The 19,432-nt window shown below is 47.8% G+C and overlaps 8 protein-coding genes across 8 annotated transcripts, besides 1 other annotated feature; 5 read left to right on the forward strand and 3 right to left on the reverse strand.

The window, feature by feature from the left end:
- Positions 1-19,432: part of a sequence feature (contig 1.7 1..773302(-1)) that runs on past both edges of the window.
- On the reverse strand, positions 241-1,520 carry ANIA_10085 (uncharacterized protein; the record flags this gene model as incomplete). Its single annotated transcript, XM_653028.2, has 3 exons — positions 241-623; positions 735-1,250; positions 1,358-1,520. The coding sequence occupies 3 exons, from the start codon at positions 1,518-1,520 to the stop codon at positions 241-243; spliced, it is 1,062 nt and encodes a 353-aa protein (XP_658120.2).
- ANIA_00515 (uncharacterized protein) lies at positions 3,643-4,848 on the forward strand (the record flags this gene model as incomplete). Its single annotated transcript, XM_653027.1, has 2 exons — positions 3,643-4,134; positions 4,648-4,848. The coding sequence occupies 2 exons, from the start codon at positions 3,643-3,645 to the stop codon at positions 4,846-4,848; spliced, it is 693 nt and encodes a 230-aa protein (XP_658119.1).
- On the forward strand, positions 5,224-6,627 carry ANIA_00514 (uncharacterized protein; the record flags this gene model as incomplete). The annotated part of the gene is made up of 3 exons (XM_653026.1): positions 5,224-5,449; positions 6,080-6,505; positions 6,566-6,627. 3 exons carry the CDS (start codon positions 5,224-5,226, stop codon positions 6,625-6,627), a joined length of 714 nt encoding a protein of 237 aa, XP_658118.1.
- Positions 7,289-8,010, forward strand: ANIA_00513 (uncharacterized protein; the record flags this gene model as incomplete). Its single annotated transcript, XM_653025.1, has 3 exons — positions 7,289-7,291; positions 7,333-7,634; positions 7,761-8,010. The coding sequence occupies 3 exons, from the start codon at positions 7,289-7,291 to the stop codon at positions 8,008-8,010; spliced, it is 555 nt and encodes a 184-aa protein (XP_658117.1).
- ANIA_11270 (uncharacterized protein) lies at positions 9,986-10,282 on the forward strand (the record flags this gene model as incomplete). Its single annotated transcript, XM_050613379.1, has 3 exons — positions 9,986-10,005; positions 10,108-10,174; positions 10,265-10,282. The coding sequence occupies 3 exons, from the start codon at positions 9,986-9,988 to the stop codon at positions 10,280-10,282; spliced, it is 105 nt and encodes a 34-aa protein (XP_050469201.1).
- ANIA_00512 (uncharacterized protein) lies at positions 10,598-12,388 on the reverse strand (the record flags this gene model as incomplete). The annotated part of the gene is made up of 5 exons (XM_653024.1): positions 10,598-10,668; positions 10,832-10,840; positions 11,439-11,604; positions 11,674-11,969; positions 12,031-12,388. 5 exons carry the CDS (start codon positions 12,386-12,388, stop codon positions 10,598-10,600), a joined length of 900 nt encoding a protein of 299 aa, XP_658116.1.
- On the reverse strand, positions 16,121-16,973 carry ANIA_00511 (LysM peptidoglycan-binding domain-containing protein; the record flags this gene model as incomplete). The annotated part of the gene is made up of 2 exons (XM_653023.1): positions 16,121-16,356; positions 16,427-16,973. The coding sequence occupies 2 exons, from the start codon at positions 16,971-16,973 to the stop codon at positions 16,121-16,123; spliced, it is 783 nt and encodes a 260-aa protein (XP_658115.1).
- On the forward strand, positions 17,643-18,533 carry ANIA_00510 (uncharacterized protein; the record flags this gene model as incomplete). Its single annotated transcript, XM_653022.1, has 1 exon — positions 17,643-18,533. One exon carries the CDS (start codon positions 17,643-17,645, stop codon positions 18,531-18,533), a length of 891 nt encoding a protein of 296 aa, XP_658114.1.

Consider the following 19,432-nt stretch of genomic DNA (forward strand, 5'->3'; position numbering starts at 1 on the left):
GTCAGGTCCTCCTCTATTGAGAAAACAGAAATACAACACATTTCCAGGCAGCGACAGAGGCCCATCCGTACAGTGCCTCTACCGGGCATAGGCGAGATTAAGCCAGCTCCATACACCCGCTGACTAGGGGTCCTGCTTGACATGAAGCTCGCCTTTGGGCCTCTTGTCAACTGGATCTATAGCCGTGGGAAACAGCTTGCCCGACATCTCTGGAGTCTAACTGATACACGGCGAGGTTAGCTAGTAGCCTCTGTGCGCGCAGCAGTGATGCTGTGTGCTGTCCGGTTGGCAGAGATATATTAGCACCTGTTTGAGCGTCCTCCCCACACCCTCTAAATCACAGTGTCTATACCGCTTGCGGAAATATTGCAGCAGGATGTTGCCAATGTCTGTGACGACCATACTAAGCAGAACATTCGTGCTTTGCCTTGCGAAAGATATGCCAACGACGAATTCATTCTGATCAGCTGGCCATCGAGCGTCTGGCTGAATTGCAAGTAGCTGTCCCCGTACTCTCGGGAAGCCATTTTCCGGCGTGGTCCATGAGCATTGAGCGAGACGCTGCATGCGGTTGAAGACGCCGCGGACGAAGTCCCGAACATTCATATCCCAGACAAGATTGACTTGGAATGGAAGTGTGCTGACGATCGGCTAATGCGTCCAAGATGCCTGGTAAAGGTATATTGCGGCCAGACACCACGGTGCCGATAATAACATTATCGGTGTTTGCGTACAGCCCCAGACACAGCGCCCACGCAGCGTAGAGAATGCGGTTAAGGTTACGCCGCACGCTCCGGCTGCGCCTTTGAGAGATGTGTAATAGTGGCCCAGGGTGACGAGGTTTTCTTCTTGCTGGCATTCTCCGTCGTCGCCCGTCCCTGCAACCGGGAATAGAAACTCTTCCTTCCCTTCGGACAATTTGGGTTGCTGCTCGGCCCAGAAGGCATCTTGCTCCGCTCTGTGAGTGCATCTCCACTGATCTAATGCCGCAGCAACATTGGAGAAAGGCGGCCCAGGCTGGACAGTTTTCCCTCCAGCGGCCTGGATCACCTTCTTCAAAACAAGTGCTGCAGACCAGCCATCGATCAGCGCGTGATGCACCGACCAGATCAGGGTGCTTCGACTGTCCGCCTCGGCTTCGGGCTGATAGTGGACGACCGTGAATCTTACATCAAGGTCAATCTTTGAGCTTGTGCGCGGCCACGAGTAAGCTTGCAGTTGGCCTCCTGACGCGGCGTCGCGGTATGTCTCTGCATTGGTTGTTTTGAACTCCCACCAATTTCAGCCTCGGCAGGATCGAGCAGCCATCCTCTGGACTTTGGTATATTGTCTGGAAGACGGGTTCCATCCTGATTACCTGGTACCAAGCAGCCTTTACCCGAAGGCATCTGGGCCTGGAAGTATGTTTCGTAGTAGGAGAGGATACTTGTGCCGGGCGTTTCCAGGCTGCCGTGCACCAGGGAGATTGGCTTGTGGAGAGGTCGGTGATCTGGTCTATCGTCGCTTCTCGTGGATTGCATAGGTTTTCTGTCTCCATCGACACGAGATGTAGACTGTCCTTTGGTGGCATTGACTGCTTGTCGACCGTGTCATGTAGCTCCGGAAACAACCGAATATGTCCCCCGGTATGTTGGATGTGACCCTGGGTTCGATATTGATTAACTTGGATGATTGTGATAAGACAACTTCGTAGGAGGATCCCTCCCAGCCACTGATAGATATGGACGGCTGCTCTCTACTATTGATGCTGGGACTACCCAATGGCGTGCTGCTGGACGATATTTCCAGGCCATCCGCCGCACGAGATGCTCTAAAGTAGGGCTTGAAAGAAAAGTGTCAACTGAAACCGCGATACTGTGCTGCCGGCATCCAGCTGCAAATCACAGTGCTTTTATGGAGTCGCTGCCATAGCCAATGAAGCTAGCAGACTGGTTTATAGTATCTGGGTGGAGACCTAGCACTGAAGCCATAATTCCCAACGCTATGGAGGTGGACATGACGAGGGCGGTTTCAAGAAAAGATGAATCAGAATATAATAGAGAGTACGAGGGCTCTTAATGAGGCCTTGCATACATTTACTTCACTTTCAACCCTTTCGCCTGTTATACTCTACAGCGTACAGTGGTTTCCCGAAACAAGAACTTGCTAAGGGCCCGTCTGACTACAGTTCAGCAGAACATCGGTCACCGTAGGCGTATGGCGATCCTCGATCATCCCCGGTGAATCGGTTCCAAATGGAAATCAAGCGCAAATGTACGAATGAGCCGGACAGATGTCTGTGCCAGATTGCCGTATATGTACGCGATCTCTACAATTGGAAAGACGGGAGGCATACGAATAGACAAGTGTCAAGCGGCGTTGTTTCGTGGCAGCAGCTAGGGCTCTGAGTTAATTGCCCTGCCCGCCTTCTTCATGGTGGTGGCAGTAGCGCCAGCTGAGGGAGTTTGGATTGCGGTCGCGTAGGTTGACTGGTCGAGACCGGAAGGGGGACGAGATGGGGGAGGGGAGGGGAGGGGCAGGAAATGAGGGCAGTGGAAGGGGGGGGTCCTTTTCTCTGGGCACGGTGCCCAGAATGGGATTCTGAGGCCTGTTATCACAAAGCAACAGAGAGCATGAAGCAGATACACAATGGCATGTTCACCCACTGAGATATATACCCCAAAAACATAATTGTTATTCCTGGCGATGAAGAGCGGATGGTATGGGTTGGCTTCGATGTTGCAACGACTTCCCACCCTTAAAAGCGGCAACACACTCCGGGCTCGTTGCACTTTTATCCGCGTTGTCAATAGTGACAGTCAAGTAGAAAAAGGAAAAACATACAACAGCTGGGATTCGCATGTGGTCACCCACCATACTACTAACCAGCCGGCGTGTGGCTTAAGTACGGCTGAGCGGACGGGAAGCCCTGTTTTCCACACCCTGTGGTCGTATGTGATTTCTTTTTATCCTCTACTGCTTATATACAATAAAAACAGCGTGCTAAAAGGTCAGGCCGTTTTACAGTTGCGACCTGACTACTCTGTAAATTAATAAGACCGGGAGGTGGCCCGCTCGCTTACGGGTACGTTAACTAGTTAACTAGTTAAAAACATGTGACTTCATAATCCTGCAGATCAACAAATTTGTAACCCCGCTCATTCCTCATTTATCTCTCCAGCTTAAGTCTAATGATACAATGGGCATTGCTGAGAGCAGACTATTAGCTCAGGATGTTCTCGTCGCTTGCCAGCGTGCCGAGGCTGAGGGTAAGCCAAAGCTGAACGTAGAGTCATTATGGAGTAATGAAGTATGATCGCCCTCTCTTCTTAATCAAGACTCCCTTTAATGCAGTACCGTAGGGTCACTGCAGGCTCTAAAGGATGTTTACGAATACATTCCAAAGAACATACGCCACAAGCCCCGTCAGTCCATTATAAACAAGGCCGTAACTGAGAATCGGATGTGGGGTCTAGCTAATTAAAGACGATGATGTCGACCAAGTATCCCTTCATACGCCAGGGATGCAGCAGCTAATCCGAAAATAGAGACACTTGGTGCAGCTGAGCACTGCAAAACAAGCAGCAGAAACTGAGGGGTCGCCGCGTGGTTCATTGGTTTCATCTTCTCTCCCTTTCTGCTCAAACGACTTGATACATGACCATGGCCGTGCAAGTGAAACCTACCTCCAACAACAAGCTGTCAGCTCTCTGGCAGGCCGCCTGCGCAGATTATGCGAAGCAGACTGGAAAGCTGCTAGCTGATGGCGAGCTCCCCGAACTGCGGGGGCCAGAGGACCTCTCGCGGCAGCTGGACGCAGAGAAGGACAATTTTGACGATTTTCGCATGAAACAACGCCCGCTATTACACGCAATACAGACAGTGATATATCCGTTCAAAACCTGGGGCAGTCTCATCGCGGCCACCTCATTCCCTCCAGCCTCGGCAATCATGAGCACGATGATGTATGTAATCCGTGGAGTGAGGAAAGTTAGTGAAGCATTCAACATGATTTCAGACTTGTTCCGGAAGCTTGGCCACTTTGCCTTGCGGCTAGATTTGTACAAGGGTGTCCAACTAAGCAAGGGGATGAAGATGATCATTGTTAAAGTCTTAGCAAATATCTTGAGGGTTTGTGCAGCGAGCCAGAAGCTTGTAAGTTGCAGGTCATTAAAGGCAAGGCTTGGAAAGTGGGCAAAGAGTACATTCTTGGAGGATCATGAGATTAGTGGGCTGCTTGGAGAGCTGGGGGAGTTGACAAGTCAGGAGTATATAATAGTGTCAGTGCATGGTTTGAACCTCTCATACCAGGCGCTCAGGAATACAGAGGAGCTACTAGAAAGAGATAATCAGAGAGATGATTGCAAGAGACTGCAGAGAGTTAAGGCTGCACTGAATCCAGTCTCTGGTTCAAGTCAGGTTTTCTCTTCCATCAACGAGAATCAGATCTCAGGGTCTGGCGCATGGGTTGAAGAAAAGCTTTGGTCTTGATGGGAGAGGTCTGAGCCTATTCTCTGGCTTCACGGAGGCCCCGGAGTGGGCAAGTCATATATTGCATCAAAGATCATCACTGAGCTCTCTAAGGGGAAGTTGTCTGTGGCACAGGCACCTGTAGTTGCATCATTCTTTTGCAGGAATAATAATATAGACTTGCGCTCTATAAACAAGGCACTGCAAATACTGGCATGGCAGGTTGTGACTCAGCAAGTAGGCTTTGCTGAATATGCAGAGGAGTTTTGTCTAAAAGAGGATCCTGATAATACTTATACTGTGTGGCGAAAGCTTTTGCTGGACTATCTCACCAAGGTTCTATTGCAGGGGACATGTTTTATTATTGATGGTCTGGACGAGGCTGACCCCAAGGAGTAGGAGATCCTATGCAGTCTTCTTGGAAAGACTTTCTCAGAATATAACCAGAGTCTCCCGCTGTTCTGGATTATAATATTGAGCCGAGACTCCCTGCGCGCCACCCTCGAGGAGCACTCCCTTACCTGGATTAAGGATATTGAAGTCAGCAATGAACAGAACAAGGATGACCTGAATGCCTATATTACAGAAAAACTGCAAAAGACAAAACTGTTTCGCGGATCAGGGGGCTTCCAGAATAAATGCATCACCGAAATCTGTAGGGGAGCCGAAGGGTTGTGGGAATGGGCAAATCTTGTCATAAAATCTGTGCAGCGGTGTCGGACAAAAGAGCAGATCTGAAAGACGGTTCGGACGATGCCTTGTGGCATTAGCGCAATGCTTACCCAAGAGCTACAGCGTCTGGGCCGGGAGTTGTCATCCTTGGACAGAATATCTGAGGGAGAGGAGGGATCAGAACTGGAAGGCACAACCCAGATCAACCAACTGAACATTGTGCTTTCCTTTGTGACCATGGCACAGAAACCACTGACGGTCACTCAGCTGGAGGCCATTCTGGAGATTATCTTCAGAGAAGAAGTTTTGAACCTGGAGGATGACCTTTGTACGACATACTCCTTGTTATTTTTGCTTCGTCCCGATACTGAAGAAGACAGACATAAAAATAATAAAATTGTGACACTTCGACACAGCTTGTTCTACAAGTTCTTTAGAACAACCAAGGAAACCAGTCCAGTTCGTGTTAACATGGACCAGACTAAGGTCAACTTTGTCTACGTAGCACTATATGCGCTACGCGAATGATCTACTCCCCTGACTAACAGATGGCTCAGAAGGCTTATGGACTATGGGAAAGATTTCTTCCTGCTGCATTTCATACGCGCGAGGCCGGAAAATGCAGGGAATCTCTGTAGAGACATCTCTGCCCTTTTTCATAACCTATTCAGCAAGGAAGCCTACAGAGACTGGCTTGTAGATTCCTATTTGGTCAGGGGCCATTTAGATTACTGTTTCTATCCAACAGCATCAATCCAGGCACTTGCTTGCTTTTGGCTTGACACAATAGACTGCTCGCTTGTGAACAGCCGGGCAGAAATGACCCTTCAATGGCTCCTCCTGGAAACAAAGCAACTTTTTGAGGAAAATGCCCACACCTCGAGCATAGCTAGTGCAGCAGGCCCTTTTATAGTTCTTTTCTCCTACATAGCAATATACTGGTACTGACACTGGTTAGGCTTACCTGAGATGGAAGCTGATGACAGATTACCTTTAGTTATTCTACAACTGTTGATATTCTACAACAACATGTTGGCATATTACACCTCTGAGAATATTAACTCTCGTGAAAACACGCCTATGGATATGCAACTGTACCATAGCCAAGTTTACAAAATTTTTGCTGCTGCTGAGATTTATAAGTTTCAGCAGACGCTGCTCTGGCATGTTAGAGTCGCCCAAGCACTGCTGTTGAATGGTCATCTACAAGAGGCTCAGGGACAATTTCAGATTGCATTGGAAGAGCACAAGAGTGCTCCCACCTTCGACCAGCTCTTGCTATTTATTATTTACAGGGACATGGCGCGTGCATGCAGTGATATTAGAAGGCATGGAGAGGCACTGGAACACCATGAACTATCAGAGCAACTTGAGTCACTGTTGGGTAATATTGAATTTCCTCCCCTGGGACACAATAATAACATAGATAAACTATTAGATACAGCTCAATTGCAACATAATGCAAGGAGGACAGCCGACGCCGTCAAAACAGCCAACGAGGCATAGAGATTGGTGGATATACTAGAAGATAACGAGCAGCTCGATTTCCCACTATTCTTCAACATTTTTCTCAAACTCTACCAGCCCCAGCGTCTACGCCTGGTATTTGATCATGCTTTGGAATACTACGACAACGCGGGAGGGCCTGATGATTTTGAGAGTTTCCTTTTGGAAACATTTTCCTTCTTACCTCGCAGTATCTATCGGGTTCTTCAACATGTGCTTACTTCGGACAATGATGAGCATCTTGAACATGCTATAGCAGTCATAAAGAGGCTCAGCAGTGACAATGAGTAGAGGCAGTATTTTGTTCCGCGTCAGAAGTATCTACTTGCAATATTATTATTCTCTAAAGGTTGAGTTAGTCTGGGCGTCGACAGCTGGTGCCAGGTTGTTTTGTTGATGGACAACCTTGATAGCAGTAATAGAGATTAACCGGATGTTAAAACACCAGCAGATCAGTTAATAGGATATCTAGTATCTGTATATCTAGAGCTGCCAGATATTCTGCCAAGCAAGCAGTGCCCTTTGGCATTGGACACAGTTGAGAAGGCAAATAAGGTCTTATTAGTCATATCAATGTGGCTCTGAAAACATAGAGATATTACAAATGCTAGAGAAGCTGTCCAGGGGCATGTGAAACATTGCATTGCCTTGCTGTCCAACAATGGTATTTCAAATAATTAACAGGCATTTATGACGCTGTTCAAGACATTTATGGCTGATCTAGATAGCCGCGAGGACCGCGACGCAGCCTTGCATCTTCTCAAAGATGCCGAGAAGCGCGCCATGAGCAGGTATAATGCAGTGGTACAACCCCAAGAAGCAAATGACAGCGGGACAGGGGAACTCTCCCAGTCACTAAAAGTCACTTGTTTGACCGACGAGAAGGCAGAGAATCAGGATGGTGATGACGACGATGATGATGCTGATAGGCTAAATGTGCGGGCTTTAGCCAATTATTTGGATGAATGTGTGAACTGTCGGAGGGAGCTCGAGAATATCCACTTCTGGTACTTTTGTTGCTTGTGCCTGTATACAGCGCTGTGTCGCAGGTGCTATCACGAGTTGGAAGGAGGACCTCATCCATCCGGGCTGTTCGGTACATGTAATCCAGAGCACGAATTTATTTATACTAGGGGTCTTCTTCCCCCGTCGGAGCTGGTGGGTGATGGGATGGTGCCGCTTGTCTCGGCGGAGGGAAACAGACAAGTTATCTGGGTGGAAGAGTGGAAGGACAGCCTTGCAGAGAAGTGGGAGACTGAAAGTTTTGAGTATGAGGGGGGTTTGTCAGCCTGGTGCATGAGAATCCTGCCCGAGCCACAGAGGACACGGTGGGCAGCCTTCTTTATGTCCCAGGGCGGATCTGGACCAGGCCAATCCTGCTAGTCCAACTACTCTGGATAGCCTGGTAGCCTAGTCAAGTAGCAGCTTGGTATTAGGATTGGGCATGCTGCCATGGGTTTGTCTGGGGGCCAGCGGTCCGCTGGCGCGGTGGGGTTAACGACAACGGTTACCTTGGAAAAATAGCTGCTGGCCCGGGTGATATAGAGAACTGCTCTGCTGTAGCCCCTTGTCGCAATTGCAGTGGCCTCTCTCGCGCGCCGCTGGAACGAATCATCTAAGCCAGAAGTTGAAGGTGAAATGGGCCCGAACGCCGGCGCCAGTGGACATGACCACTACCAAAACGTGCTAAGGACTTGTTCACGAAGAGGACAAAAAATAAAAGTAAGAAAAGAAAACATACAACAGCTGGGATTCGCATGTGGTCACCCACCATACTACTAACCAGCCGGCGTGTGGCTTAAGTACGGCTGAGCGGACGGGAAGCCCTGTTTTCCACACCCTATGGTCGTATGTACCTGATTTATTAAGGGAGAGATTGATGTAGACCGAAAACATGCTCTGTGTTGATGACAGAATTCGTCCCAAATAACCATAGCGATTGTACAGCAAGGAATCTTGGATAGAAAATCCAAGGAGTTTCATGCTGTATTTCTGACTCTACTTTTCTGACTAGAAGCATGTTTATCTGGCAACTTTACCTACTTATCCCTTCTTTACACGTATCATTCCTGCATGGCCAGTCTAGATAAAGAATACATGGCCTCTTTACAGTCAAAATTTAACAGTAATAGAATAGCTGCGTCTGCGTCTAAACCATGTTTCAACAACCTGCGGCGGCCTAGATACAGCACTGCTAATCCTCTAGCTCTAAACCTTAGACAATTCCTGATCTTATCCCTACTATAGGAGTAGAATTCATAATCAGCTGTCAGACTTAGATCCTAATTTACCCAGTATATTACTACAGGAACCATATAAAACTGATTAGCTTCGTTCTCTAGGTGCCTTATTCAAAGATACATGGTCCAGCTTCCTGGATAAAATTAACTAGTGACTTTTCATGCTGGCATGCTTGTACTTACAGTATCAAACTGTAGCTAAAAATATTCCTAAAGCTAGCCAGACTATTAATATCAATTGAGCGAGGTTGACTTGGCAGGTTTCTTGACTTGCGTACAACCCCCACTAAGGAGCTTTATAGTCAGGTAAAAACTTACCCTGGTGTGTATTATATTATTCTGCAGCATAACCATTTATACAAGCAGTATATAGATAAGTACAGAGCAAGATAGTATTAGAGTCCAATCAGAGTAGCTTGTATACTATGAAAAGTATTAGAAGCTGAGGAAGCTCTACTGCAAATCTTCAAGCTTGGAAATAATAGCAGACGCCTAAATTTTACTTCTCACCTTTCTCAACCGCACTCGGCCTATGTCACAGGCTATGGCCTGGAGCTTGGTTGTCGGCCATGCCCTCAACCTAGTTCTAGATAAGGTTTCTGCAACATCAGTATACAGCCTCGGAATTGCAGCCTCGTAGCTTAGGAAAAGATATCCGTCGGCATGTAGGTCCGGCGGTATACAGGTAAGGGAAGTCAGGAGTCTTGACGTATGATTAGGAAAGGTTGATAAAGGGAGGAAGATATCTGCACTTCTATGTCTTGTTTCCTTCTTTAAGCATGTGATACTCGTGAATACAGGACAGCCAGTTGAAAACAATACTGCCTACACTCGTTACAGCCTATACTTAGCTTGTATCACCTCTAAAACCAACACCATCAGGGCTTGTTGCACTTCAATTATGATAGCAGTCAATATAAAAAGGAGAAAAAAAATGAAAGTGAAAAACATACAACAGTAGGGATTCGCATGTGGTCACCCACCATACTACTAACCTACCGGCGTGTGGCTTAAGTACGGCTGAGCGGACGGGAAGCCCTGTTCTCCACACCCTATGGTCGTATGTACTTGGAAATTGCTAGCTAACCTTCTATATAGTAATAGGCGCTCTTTGAATAATGCCAAAGTCTAGATCACTGTAAGACCAGCAGGTGGGAATGTTATCCTGAGTATAATACTTTCACAACTTGGCGCGTGATAATGCGGACTTTTGATAAAAAGTAAGGGAAAATTGTTATAGGTCCTTTGCCTATACAAGGACCTTAGACCTTAGTGACTCGGCCAAGGCCTGCGCTGTCCTGAAGGCGGTGAGCCACCTACAAGACTTCCTCACAACAACAATCCTTCTTTCTCATTTCTTCTTTAGCGATTCCTTCTTGTACATACGGCACGTCTAGATAGGAAGATCCATCTAAATGCGTCCCTTAACATTATTATCGGTCCAAAGTTGCCTTTTTCGAAAAGGGCCATGCATGCATTGATCAACTCCCAACATGCAAAGCAGTTTTTAAAAGATATAACTAGATAGTATATCTCAAGTACTTGCTAAGTACTTAAGAAGCAGCTAATAAATATACAGGATTTTCATAGAGAATATGCACCATTTATTGGCTGTATAAATAAGTCCTATAGAGGTTTAACAAAACATCATAGGGGCGTAATTCAAGGACATACAGCAATAGACTTACAGTTTCTAGAGGATCTCTTTAATAAAGAGATTCTGCCAGCTACTAAAGAATATGGTGTTTTTGAACCTCTGTCAAGTCGCCGAAAATACTGTGGTAAGTACTTCCCAACCAATCTGCAACCAGTCATTAAGCAATTATCAGATTAAAATCATCCTCAGGGGTCCAGTCAGTTAAAGCACACCACCTGTAATATGGTCTTCAATGCTCTAGTACCTATGATTACAGGAGTGTATATATTTGAAGCTAATTAGACAGTGATACCTTGGCAGTACATACGACAATGATCTACATAATATTTATAGTTATAGAAACATTTATAGTTCAGTTTACAGAATTGTTTTTGTTTATTCTTGCCTTTCCACTCCAGTGTTCCGCTCCCAGAGAACCATGAAAACCTGGCTCAATGTGTGCTTTCTTTCCTACACCCACCCTAAGTTATGCACTTCAAGCACCATAAGTGATACCTCATGAAACCCGCTATCGCTGTAATTAAAAACTATCTACATGAGTTCGGCGTCGACTGATTTGAGTCCCCGAGGATCATGAATTATACAAATGCTGGTATAGCTAGTCAGATCCTCGAACTCGTATGGTACTAATAGGAGTCTTCAAGTCTGAAGCTCTTGTCGGGGTATCCCGCGCGGTCAGGACAAATCTTGCAGTCAGGGCTGGAGTTAGCCGTGGACATTTAAAGGACAATACACGAAATGAAGTATCAGATCCCCTCCATGCTGCCGGTCCTCAGTCCACTTTCCTCGCCCTCGAAAGCTAAGCTTAATTAGTTCGATCTCCTCGCTGGAATGGCGCCGTCCATATCGGGAACTGGGTGGGTGTGGCTGTGGCATTTTTTTTTTCGCCTTTAGCAGGCTTCGAAGCTCAGTACCATCGAGAAATCCGATACACGAGCCAGGGCCAATCCCGGTGGGTGGTGGGATAATATACTCGACTCCAGTTTCGAGCATCTTGTCGTCAATTCGAATACTTTCGTGTACATCATACCCGTACCATCTTGCGCGGTTGATATACTGACTGAAGACCGACTCGTCCAGCTATTTATAATGATCTTAGAATACATTCTCCAAATAAGTAAGGCATCGCGTGGTGCACTTGGAACTCACAGACTGGAATCGAACAAACAGATCCCGCTTCCCCAATGTCGGGTCTTCATCACCACAGCCGGGGAAGAGATACTCGACACCGAGCTGGACTAGTTTACCGAACATCAACTCTTGGGCGACGGTCTGAGTTTGGGTTTGGGTTTGGTGTTGGGCGCTAGAGCCGCGCCCATACACCCGCTGCTCAACAAAGATCGTCGGGTTCTCATAAATCTCATCCGCGTGCGAAATCAGGATAACCAGCTTCACACATCGCTGCCTCTCATATATGGCAGTCGGGTTCAAAATCTCGGTTTCGTCTGATTCGCCAAGAACCCCCGCTCAGCTCAGCTCCGGTTGGGTGGGGGAAGAGGGTCAAACCAGTCAGAAAGATCTTGCGAAAGCAGGTGCCTTCAATTTCATTGCTTTGGTCGGTCTGGTCCTTGCTAGTACTGAAGATGGTTAGGGGGGCTTTCCCTTTGTACGTAGTAACCAACGTCTTGATGGGTCCATGGCAGCGTGATTTTCCGATTATCAAGCTTGGTTGAGCCTCCGCCTTGGCTTTTCGGTCTCCCTGAGACTTGTGATCGTTTCCGCACTTCAAGCTTGCTAATCTGGGCCCTGGATCGGAGTGCCTTGGTCTCTTCGAAACCCGGGTGGCAGAGCGTTTGGTGTGCAGAATTGGGTCGTCATGTTCGTTGACGTCGTGGACGGAGGCGGGCTGTGGGGAGACTTTCATTATTACCTAGTGAAGTTTAGTCGAGAGTCGGAGTAGAGAGTTGGAGTAGACAGGCTAAGGTGGATTCATCGCTGTTGGGGTCGAGGATTGTTTAAGTACTAACCAGCAGGGCTGTGCAAGGACTAACACAGGCGCCGTGGCAGCAATAGACTATGATAAAGTACCAACAAGCTCGTACCCACCGTCAATCACGAATCAAAAGATAGAAACGGCACCGGCGCTAAGTCCTATCAAGTTACTCTGCGGGTCTGTCTGTTCTGAAACTTAACCTGCCGTGAACTAAAGCTATTCCATTAATAACAAGTTATGATGATGACTGCTGCTCGTAAACCCATCAACCTGCTGTCTATTGACCAGCAGTAAATTGCATCAAGAGGATGTATGTTTTTCAGCATCTGTTGAGAGCCCTGAAATGGAAGTTGCGGGTTATGACTGCGAAGTCACTTGCTGAAGAGGTTATGACTGTGGAGTCAGAGATATTAGCCGGATCGCAACTTAAAAGGGTATAGTTGTTAGGCATGTCATGTTTGCAGGGGTAATAACTGCTGGAGGACATGGCCGAAGGTTAGGGCGCTAGGCAGGCCAGAAATAAGTCTCCATGGCTGCTGGATGTGAGTACTAAGGTTTCCATGACTCTTCAAATCTAACCACGCAAATTTAAAAGTCCCAGATTTGGGATTTAGGATGGCTTATGCCTTCTGGCCAGCCCCAATCCAGTGAGCGACCAAAGGAGGAAGAAAACCCTACCCAATCCGCGGTTATAACAAGTCAAAGGGTTAGAATCATCGATAACTTCACTTTTTCTCTTCATGATGAGCTTACACAGCTCAGTTGGCATGTCCTTCGGGGATATCGCTCGCTGGAGCATACCTTGTCGCCTCTCCGGAAACTGCCACCCCTGGGACTACAGAAAACTCCACACTATAAGTCGAATACTCCTCTGGTTTGACCTGCGCGTGGATCGAGACTCTATTCAGCATGACGTAGGCTGAGTTTAATCATGGGGAGGATGAAAATAGCACCTAATCCCTCTTATTCGAACTCTGCTGGCCACAGCTACACTGCCAAACCCCTATCGTTACTGGGCGACAGCTGTACCCTCATGTTAGGCCTAAACGTCTGCGTGCAGGTCAACTTTCACAAGAGTATCCGTGAGCTCGATAAATCCAAATCTTACCACAATTCAACATGGTCATTGACATATACGGACATAATCTCTACCCAAACTCAAACACCAGTGGCAACGCCAATGCCGATCGGGCCAGGAATGGTAGAGTGTTGCACGGCCTTCCACCTAGTCGAAAGCAGAGATGCGTGTACCGCTATGACGGGGGACGCAGGAGTCTTGCTGGCAGACTTTGTAACCATGAACCCTGATGTGGACTTTGCTGCTCTTGTCTTTGCTGGATTATTACGCGTGTATTGCTACAAACTCGAGTGCTGATAGCAGTACACCTGCGCCCACTGCGACATCAACAGCCTCAACTAGTACTTCAGCCGGGCATGGTGTGTCGATACCAACGCCCTACGAGTCCGGGCGGTGGACGACAGCGATGGCTTCCATATTGCGATTAACACATGTCCCTCTGTTGCGGCTGATGCGGGATTTACTCCTGACAATTCCCACAGTTGGAATCCTACGGTTAGATCTGAGTGTTCGGGGTTGTGCTTTGGGTGTTATGTCCGTGATTGCATTCTCTAGACTATGCTTTCATTGGTAATCATTTCAATATTGCCTGACTCGGGTCGCCGAATATAACTGGTTTGGTTATAAAAAGACAGGTTGCCAAGTTTCTTACAAGGTACCACCAAAACGATAATAAGAACAATGCAAAACAGGAGCTCCATGTCCGCCTGTACAGCCGAGCTCAGTGAACAAATTTTCCAATATAAATTTCTTTGGGGGACATAAGAATTGCTTGTAGGGGGAGTACCCCATCTACAACCGCCTTTTTTGCTTATTTCGAAATAACTGGCCCTTGAGGCTTGAGCCGGGAGACAGGATAATCTTAGTTAATAGAACCTTATACAGTAAAGGAAACCTGTAAGCGCATCTGGTAGCAGTTAAAGGCAGCGAGAATTAGACTTGTTAAACCACCGGTTGGGGCGAGTTTTCAGGGCTAGCAGATCCGCCCGCGGGGGTCTTGGGTGGGTTACCTGGACAGTAAACCGCCCATGGGTTAAGCAAATAATTTTAACCCAACCCAAAGAACCCAAATATGCATATCAACTGCCTATTTTTGAATAAAATACTGTATTAAAATATAGTATTATATCTTATTTAGTATACATATGTAATATAAATACAGTACCACACCTATTGGGATGTCTTGGCAACCCAGCGGGTCGGCCCGCCGCGCTTGGGTCAGCCAAAAATATCTATGGAGCGTCGGATTAGACGTAATTACCAGCATCAGCCGTCAAATAATATAAAAGAAATGAAGGTCTGCTTCTTCCAATCTAGCTCTATAGGTCGGTTTAAATACATAAGAAATAATAAGCAACCTAGCCTAATACGGCAGTTGGAAGAGACATAACTTTTGAACCGTGGAAATAGCTGAAGTCTCTGCATAAGCATCGGCGAGCCGGAGCTTGCAGTTCCGATATCCCAAATAGGAAAGTTCCATATATGACTAGCTGTCACATACGGTCGACAATATCCAAACCCCAATGGATTATAGATGGATGGTCCAACTCAACCCAATTCCTGGCGGGTTAGGGCGGGTTTGACAAATCTAGCGAGAATGCCCAGTCTATCATATCTTGCTTTGTAAAGTAGATGTTATCCTGATTCCTACAAGAGAAACAATATAATCTGGTTATCTGTATACCATTATTATTGTTTTGTTTTAGCATGACATGGCGACTATGAGTAATGAGCTCTGGTTTACTTCAAAAATATATTTCGCGGATTGCGCTTGGGACGCACGCGCTACTGTGCATAATTAAATCTATTAAACCTGCCCCAACCGCCATGACCTTCCAAGACATTGATTAAGGACGGAATTGTATTCCTTGCCCGAGTTGGCTTACTTGGTCCGTTTGGACCATTCCATACAGTCCGTGACTTTCACAACTAGTTTACATTTCTTCATCGAGGACCGATGCAAGATCCGCACTCAGTTCCAGTGGAACCATTTCGCCATGACCTCCCCGATGACTGCGCAATCAAATTCACTCATGGCGATCTCCATCGCAGAAACATATCGTCACACCCACAACCCCGTATTGTACTTTGGCGGTCGTCGACTGGGAACAATCTGGTTGGCTGCCTGAATACTGGGAGTCCCGCAAGGCGCAATATACTCCTGATAGAGCTGAAGACGGTCCACTACCTACCTGCCGATGGTTCTGGATGGGTTTGCTAGTATTTGAGATCCATAGGACTACTACATGTTAGCGATGGGATGTTGAGCCATTACATACTGCTGGTTGGGTGTTTACTGCGGCTTGTCGCTACTATGGTTCGTCAGCGAGATTTCTGGCTAGTATGAGAGATATCCAAGATTATCGATATTCATCATACAGTTAGAAAGAATGGATTTGATACCTCATATAGTAGCCTTCGGCCTGCAGAGACGTAAAGGGCAATCATCTATATTATTATATTAGGAGCATCAACCTGAGCCGTGAAGCCTACTAGAACTTGCATCATATCTATCTGCCGATAGATCTTCAATTACTCATTACTTCCCTGAAAGCGCTCATGCTGCCAATGCAAGCTTGATATCTCTAGACGCCAACGCAGACGTAGTAATCAACCCAGAGGTTGCTACAAGAGGCATCAATCGTAGGGTTCCACTTGCGGAACTGGTCCAGGGTGATGTTGTAGGCAGAATTAATAGCCCAGCAGCCCTCGCCGCTCTGAACCTTGTGGTATGTCATACAGTCGCTGGTGATACCAGGCATCTGGGGCTTAGGCGCGACGTGAACGCAGACGTAGTAGTCGAGCCAGAGGTTCGAGCAGTCTGTTTATCGGAGAGACTTGTGTTAGCGTTGTACAAGCCCTAGGAAGACTGAGAAGAGGAAAGGACATACTGTCATCGATATAAGGGTTCCAGGAAGAGAATTGGACATTGGTGATACCATAACTGGCTTCTATGGTATCGCACTGGTCTTCCGATGCCACTTTGTGAAACTTATCACAGTTCGAGGCTAGGCCGGGCTGAGTCGGGGAGGGTGAGCCACCGGTGGTCGTGCCGGTTGTCGAGATTGTAGTGGTAGTTGGCTTCTCAGTAGTGGCGGTAAGGGTGACAGTGGTAGTGCTTGTGGTCGCCGTGGAAGCCTCCTTTGTGGTGATGGTGGTGGCGGTGGTAGAGGAAGGGCTGGGTTCGTCGACGGTGACATCCCTCATGACGCAGTAATCAGCGAAGTCGTCAAATTTCGTGCAGTCCAAGCCAGGGTTCAGCAAGTTGAGGTCGTCAACAGAGATACCCCATAAGGCCGCGAAGGACTCGCAGCTGTCACCCGAGCTTGCTGCGATGGAGAAGGAACAGTCCACGCCGCGCTTAACGAGAGGGATGCTACGAGCAGCGAGCAGCTCGGGAAGGAGGCTCAGGGCAACGGCAGACTTGAGAGAAGGCATTGTGATAGAAGGATAAATGCAGAAATGTGTCTGCCAAATCGAGTTCGTCCTTCTGGGCGTGGTTTATATGTCCGTCCTCCAGTAGCCCACAGTCATGTCCAACTTCTCATGCTCAAAATTCACTCTTGTCTGGATCCAACTTTGAATGCGGCTACCCAAAAGCGGCGTACATAGTAGGTATCTAGGTAGCATCATCGCATAGCTTACCCCCAAGTGCTGGTACTATTCTGATGGGTCCCTATCCTCGTCTAATGCTAAGGGCTCGGTGGCAATGGAAGATGCCGGATTGCCGTGCAAGGCTGTCCTGAGAAGTTATTTGCGGCTGACAGTTCCTCAGAGCAGTCTAACAGCAGCAAAACCCACCAGGGTCCGGAGCCCTAGATCACGTTAGTGTCACAGATACCTCTCTAGCGGCCCCCACACCCCTTACAAGGCTGCAACGCTGGCCAAGGAGTGGTCCTCAGCTCTTCTGGCAATGAGAGCTCAGATTCGGGTGGGCTTGCAGAGAATCGGCGCAAATTTTAAATAATCTACACCATCCGGTGCCTGTATTCCTGCATTTTGCCCTCTTCTCTTCCACCTCTCCAGTCAGCAGTCGCTCCTTCTCTTCTCCACTGGGTCCTTGTTTTCTGTCTTTCCGCCCCCACAGCTTGAGTCTCCAGCACTAACATGGTTCGTGTGTCCTGGCTCTTGCTCGGCCTGCTGGCATGTTGGGCGACGGCCGAGTCCAACAAAACTGAGATCAATTTAATTTTCCCGCGCGAAGGCACGTTCGCCCCAATGCACTCGATGCCAGTGGTGTTCGCCATCCAGAACCCATCTGTCGCCAAGGAACTCCATGCAACCATCCAGTATGGGGTGCGCCCAAAGGGCGGTGGTTCTAACGAGACGGTGTGGAGCTATTCAGACGAGCTGGCCAACGTCCCAGCCAACGCGACAACCTACTTCAGTTCCACCAGCCTTGGCAATATGCTGAACACCACCGGTAGCTGGGAGTTCTTCTGGAACTTGTATTGGCTCAACTGTTCTCAGTCAAATGATCCGGCGTACTATGACTCCAAATACCCGTGGGTCCTTGGAGCCGACGGCCTCAATCAGGATGCCGTTCTAGATGGCTTCCACTTGTCAAGCTACTTGGTCACCGCCAAATATCTCTTCTTCGACACCAAAGAAGGTGGCACTGCGGTAAACCTGACCACCCTCACCAGTGACAACCAATGCAGTGAAGCCTCGGGGTTTGTTGTCCCGGCCTTGGTAAACACGCTCGACATTCCCAGGGACTTTCCTGATCACAATAGCCTGCCGTCCACGTGCGCTCAGCTCGCCAATTCGACCTCGACTTCAGCCACGAAAGCGAGCCCTTGCAGGGTTAGCATCAGTCCCGAGGCTGAGGCGAGCATTTTGGCCGACGCCGAGTGCCACAATACACTCTTCCCCACTTCGGGTTGTCCGGACAAGACACCAGGAGACGACGTCGCGGCAGGCCTTGACCATGGCCGGGCAGTATGGGCTGCCATTACACTAGCTTTTGCCCTGGCTGTCGGCCTCGTGGGGTGCTAGTTGGACGCTGCTCTAGCGTGGATTGACGATTGGTGGTATATCATATCATGCCGTGGGGTAGTGCAGGAGCTAGTCAATTATAAATGAACATGCGAACATTGGAAATTGTACCTATCATCAAGTTGGCACCTGAGACTTAGGGTTGCTGGACGGCAACAATGTTCTGACGGTATACTTCTCTTGTAATGAATATTTCACGCCTATGAATCCAAATTTGTGAATGGTTAGGTATCTATGATTGCCCAATGTAACCTCACCATCTGAATGTATATCCACATTTATGAAGGAGTGAAGCCTCATCCCCTCCCACTAGTTTATTTACAGGAATATTTATAATATATAATATTATTCCTGTGCACTATATGAGCCGGTGTATTGGCAAGGACCTGTGATACAATGTCGGCGCCTGAACTGCCCTGCCAAGCCTGTAATGGAATTGTGGATTCTCTAGTGGCTCCAATGGCTACGCAGAACAGAAAATTGGGCCACAGTAGTGTATGCTCTGGAGAATCTTGTCTCAGTTCTTGAGCGCTAAGCCTTCCTCCTCAGGGGTCCTACAAGGCTTGTCAAAGCTTGCCCGCCCAGTGAATTCATGGAACTATGAAACAATTAGATGCATATGACATTACTATTTGTGAGAACTATTTTTCATATGCTTCTGATCTTTCAAGGTATAAACGTTCGTATTGAAGGATACTGTGAGGTGCATGTGTTCCTGGCCGTGTCCACAGCTGAGATCTCAGACATTAGTAGTAGTGCGCGCACTCTGTGCAAGAGGAGATCTGAGCCCGTTGCTCAGGCTATGGGTCAGGTACACCATAGAACAGTCTCAATCAAGAAACATGGCCGAAGGTGGAATGGGTCCAGATGCCTCCGGCGTCTCCGGTTGGCGGGTCAAG

This window comes from Aspergillus nidulans, chromosome VIII, assembly GCF_000011425.1.
Source record: "Aspergillus nidulans FGSC A4 chromosome VIII".
NCBI lineage: Eukaryota > Fungi > Ascomycota > Eurotiomycetes > Eurotiales > Aspergillaceae > Aspergillus > Aspergillus nidulans.